A 5295-nucleotide genomic window follows, 5' to 3' on the forward strand; every position below is an offset into this window, starting at 1 on the left:
CATTTCTTTTCTACTAATCCAAAGGTAGTGAATAAATGATGCGTTATTAGCATTTTATATTTCTAAAAACTAAGAAAGTTCCGACTGGGTTCAGTGACTTTTTGATCCGCTGTCAAATGCTCTACAACTGAACCATGAACTATACCCGGCCCTTGTAAAAAGATGATGCATCGATAGTTATTTTAGAACCACAAAATTGGTTAGAAAGACCAAAATCAACAATTCCTGGGTGAAATGGACAGTTAGATTTTGATACTGTTTAAATGAACAAAAATGTAAAAATATGCAGGATGTAACCAGTTTCATCGTGCCCATTTTCAAATATTTTTTTTATTTTTAATTTACACAGGATGTATCAAGTATCATCCTTCCTATTTTTTTTGGCCATTTTACCCAAACTATTTTTTACTCGTCCATTTGAACCGTGATTTAAAAATATTTGGACAAATGACCCATTTCCCGTTTTAGAAAGTGAGATAATTAACTCCGTAATATCTTCACAAAATTGGTCAATTAACCTAATAATGATAATTCATGGGTGAAAAAGACGAAAATGTAAAAATAGCCAAGATATAAACAGTTTCATCATACCCATTTTCAAATAATTTTTCTTATTTTTAATTTACATCAAGATGCATTAAGTTTCATCCTTGATATTTTTAATTTAAGCCCAGATTCATCCTACCTATATTTTTGGTGTCCATTTCATCCATACTAATTTTTACTCGTCTATTAGAACTATGTTTTAAAAATATTTGGACAATTGACCCAATTTCCGAATTATCTTTCGTTCTGATTATTCGACCGAGAGTTTCGGGCTTCAAATGAACTGGTTATATTGTTGATAAAAAGACATCAGATACACTCACAAAAGTTTTTTGTGTTTTTGATCCACTATGCCAACCTCTGCTTTACCTATTCTACTTGATTCATATATATATGCCCGCTTGCTTAATCCTTTTTTTAATACTAATCAAGAAATAACGTTGCTAGATCCCATTTATGCACACTATTTTTGTCTCAATTCATATATTAATTAATTAACCCTAATAATTCATTCAAGAAAATGATAATCAATTTAATACCCATTGCCTTTAAATACTTCTCTCCTCACCAGTTAATCAACGACAAAGCATAACCACTCAAACTTGAGCATCCCCAAAATTCAAATCTATCAATCATCCACACCCAAATTTCGATCTCCCTTAACATCCAGTATTAGGAATTTATAATTTATAGTATTAAGCTTAAAAATGGATGAGAACATGGATCAAAAGCGTTTGATTATTAAAGAGATAATTCAAGCAAGAGAGCTAGTAAAGGAACTTCAAGCTCAGCTCAACCCCTCTTCTTTCTCTGGTCAGGACTTGATAACGAGAATCTTATGTTCCGTTGAGACTTTTCTCTCGATGCTAGAACGAGTAAAGATGGAGAACCAATCTTGGCCGGAATCTCCCTTGGGTTATATAAGTGGAAGCCCCAATTCTGATCTCTTCCACGGCGGTTCACGAAAGAGGTACGAGTAATACTAACAAACTTTATGATATTTATAGAAAATTATGTCTGCACATTATTCATACAACTTATATATGCATATTTCTCACTCATATCAGATTATATACAGGAAAGGGATTGTGAGATGGACGGAACAAGTGCGTGCTTCCGCACAAACGGGACTCGAAGGACCCCTAGACGATGGATACGACTGGAGGAAATATGGGCAGAAAGACATTCTTGGAGCTAAGCACCCTAGGTGAGGAGCAATGAAATTCAAGAGTCACCAATTAGTATAATTGCGAAATTTGCTTTTGGATGATCTCTAACAAGTGGATGTCGTTATTGATTATGCAGAGGTTATTATAAATGTAGTCATCGAAATGGTCAAGGTTGCTTAGCAATGAAACAGGTTCAACGATCCAAACTAGACTCATCCATCTTCAATGTTACTTATATTGGAAAACACAGTTGCATTGGAACATCAGAACTACTTTCAGAGCAATATTCACCAATTAAACAAGAGCATGATCAGCGTCATCGCCCAAATTATCATCAAGAGCAAAGGGAGGATATATCATTTGAAGAGACGTACATAAATTTCCAAACATCAAGTGTTCAGGTTGCAAAAGACAAAGATAAGCAATTTGAGTGTTTTCCTTCTTTTTCTATCTATTCTACTACTTCTCTGCAACCCAATGTTGGTAATTCCTCAGAGACTAAAGATAATCATTTCTTCCCTCCTTCAGTTAAACCTGAAATTCATTCTCCTAGACCTAGTCCTACTCCAAGTCCAAGTCCGACATTTATAAATTCTCCCGCTGCTTCAGAATCCAACTACAAAATGAACAATATTGAAGTTTACAATATTGGTGAAGATTTACTACAAACTACTGCTGATTCTCATGATGCTAAAGATCAAATGATTATTTCACCAACTGTTAGTGCAACTTCGTCCGCGAATAATAGTTGCTCGAATCTCATGGACTCTAGCTGGGAATGGGATTTCCCAATAGATTATAGTCCTCCACAATTCTAATAAATTTAAGTTAATCGGGAATGTACTGCACACTAGTTTATCAGCTGTAAACGCTATCGATTCAAAAAAATCGGTGTGTCGATCGTCTATTGTAGTACTTGACGGCATTTTTGAGACATGGTGTCTTTTTGTATAGAGTTTGAGCAACAGTTATGTTTAGGTTCAACATGGTAAAACTAGTTAAGTTAAATTTTTTAATTTTGTATCATAGTAGTAACATTTATAAAACGTGTTTTTGGTTAGTAATTTTTTCCTTTATTAAATAATATGAGCCGGCTGAGTTTCCATCACTGAAAATGCAGTTGAAAATGATATGTGAGTCCCATTTTTCCTTATTTGAAGATAAAAGATTAGCCTATTACAAAGAAACATCAACATACAATACAAAGTTCCAAATGACGAATCAAAGACTTGTATTTAAAAAGTTCCCCACTTTCTGATGCCTTAACAGTTAGCAAAAAAAAAAAAAAAAAAATTTGATTTATGTAGGCTCATGTAAAAATCTTGAAAGTGAATCAAGCGGGAAAAGTTGGTGCATTTTCCTGAGGTAGGAAGTATTTTTCTATAAGAGCGTCCACAATGGACGACTAAACCCAAATATAGTGTCCAGTTGATAGGTGTAGTGGGACGGACCATCGATCAAATTTTGATCAAAGACTAAAATCCAGACCAAATTTGGTCTGCGACCAAGACAAAACCCAAATATAGTCGGGCGTTTATATAGTCCACGCCCCATAACCAAGCGGACGTATAGTCCACGTCCCACCCCAGACGGACGTATAGTCCACGCCCCACACCAGGCGAACGTATAATGCATGCCCGTCTTTTTTTTTTTTAATCTTTTGTGTGGGGCGGGCTTAATACCTCCGCCCCACTCTTTACAAACTTCAAATGCATGGGGCGGGCATAATACCTCCGCCCCACTTTTTTTCTTTTTTTTTTTCTTTTTTCTACACCGGGCGAACGTATACTCCCTGCCCCACACCAGGCATTGGTATATTCTACGCCCCACACCAGGCATTGGTATAATGTCCGTCTGACCAAATTTAATTTTTCCACCGTAGGGTCACACACCAGATTAAACCCAAAATTTGATCTTTTTTTCCTCTTTGGTCTTTGGTTATACTCGCACCACTGCAGTTGCTCAAAGTACCCACTGCAAGTGGTAATTGGACTTGTGTTACAGTTTACTGTTTTGGAGCTGTAAATACCGATGTTCTATGCAAAATCATAAACTTCCAATACATGAGGGTTGGGTATTCCTATTCTGCATCTGTACGGACATGGACAGATATGATAAAAAGAATCTAATTTTGCATCAGACTAATCTATTAAGGGATAAAATTATTCTGGAAGTGTCCTAAGAAGAGGAAAGCTAAACAAACAAAAATAAAAGAATCATTGATTCAATATCCACCCCTTCAAAATAGTTTTACTCAAAAATATATAGGAACCTTTCCTAGCTGCATGTCATCTTGTCTTTTGAATGTCTCATCAAAAAAAATTAAATAAGATATTGTAATGGCCGCCTTTATTTGATACTAACATTGTGACATCATTATCTAATTTATTTAAGACGTAGAAAATTCATGTGCTTTCTTGTTGGTGTTTTTCCTTGTTTAGAAGAGTGCAGATTAATTGTGATTTGACATTTGCAAATTTCTCCAAATTTTTAGTGATTTCAATAGCTGTGAATTTTTGCAATGATATCAAGTTTGCATTTTGTTGCAGTTCATGCAAAGAGAGGCAATTTTTTGTATTTGTTGTTGGGGCCTTGAGGGTGAAACAAGCCAACTTATAGTAACTGAATAGCTGTGAATTCTTATTCTCTTTGACACCACAGAATTGGCTTTTTTTTTTGTTTTTTTTGAAGGAACAGAATTGGCTTTTGTAACCTTCTTCTTGCACCTCAAGATTTTCCCTGAGCAGCTAACCCATTAAGTTTACAATCTAAACTTCAGACGGGGAAATGGTGAATTCAAAGAGTCATGTATGTATAGTTAATTAATGACTTACACTGAGGGGAAATATTAGGCGCAAAACTTCATGGTCAGAAGTGTTTTTTTATGTTTTCTTTTTTGCTTGGTCAAAAAAAAAAAGAAAAAAAACGAAAACATTTGATCCTTTTCCTGGTATGTACTGCATCATCATTTCCGTATCGATTATGTGGATAAAAACTCATCATTATGCAACTACATTGATTTTTAACATTTCTCTACCGGAGCTTATGCCCCAATGACTTTTTCCTTTTCTTCTTATCTGTTTTTTTTGGTCTAATATCATGATGTGTGCAAAGTGTGGATATCAAAAACCACACTCGAGGCGTGGCGCCATATGGAAGAAGGAGTAACTTAGCATCTCTAGAATTATGTACATAGTATCTTAGCTTAGTTTTTTTTAATTTATATGTAAAGGATATTTTTGTAAATTCATTTCTACTCTCTCGTACTTAAGAAAATATCTAAGAGAGAGAAAGGGATCAGATTTTATTTGGTCAAACTTCATCTTCTTCCCCAAAAACTAGATCTAGAAAAGCTCCAAAACTTATTAATGGAGTCTCACCTTGTAATCAATAAATCATAGTGAAGAACCATAGACGTAGATCCCATTATGGATCGTACCATGTAAAAAATCATGAGTCTCATCTACATTTCTAGCACATTTAGTATTTATATTTCATTTTGACTGTGAATAAATGTTTAGACTTAGGAGTTGGAACACAAATGAAGGTTTGGGTGTAGCTATGGATTTTTCGTAGTTAC

At 34.8% G+C, this 5295-nt stretch overlaps 1 protein-coding gene across 2 annotated transcripts; it reads left to right on the plus strand.

Annotated features, from left to right (window-relative positions):
- The first annotated feature begins 1147 nt into the window (after positions 1–1147).
- Positions 1148–2688, plus strand: LOC113320989 (probable WRKY transcription factor 41). 2 transcript variants are annotated; one of them, XM_026568875.1, is made up of 3 exons: positions 1148–1516; positions 1625–1753; positions 1852–2688. In XM_026568875.1, the coding sequence occupies exons 1-3, from the start codon at positions 1254–1256 to the stop codon at positions 2531–2533; spliced, it is 1074 nt and encodes a 357-aa protein (XP_026424660.1). In that variant the 5' UTR covers positions 1148–1253; the 3' UTR covers positions 2534–2688. The 2 variants fall into 2 exon arrangements, with proteins under 2 accessions (XP_026424660.1, XP_026424661.1); XM_026568876.1 differs by having other exon boundaries at positions 1625–2688.
- Positions 2689–5295: the final 2607 nt, after the last annotated feature.

This window comes from Papaver somniferum, chromosome 11 (assembly GCF_003573695.1).
Source record: "Papaver somniferum cultivar HN1 chromosome 11, ASM357369v1, whole genome shotgun sequence".
In the NCBI taxonomy this organism is placed as follows: domain Eukaryota; kingdom Viridiplantae; phylum Streptophyta; class Magnoliopsida; order Ranunculales; family Papaveraceae; genus Papaver; species Papaver somniferum.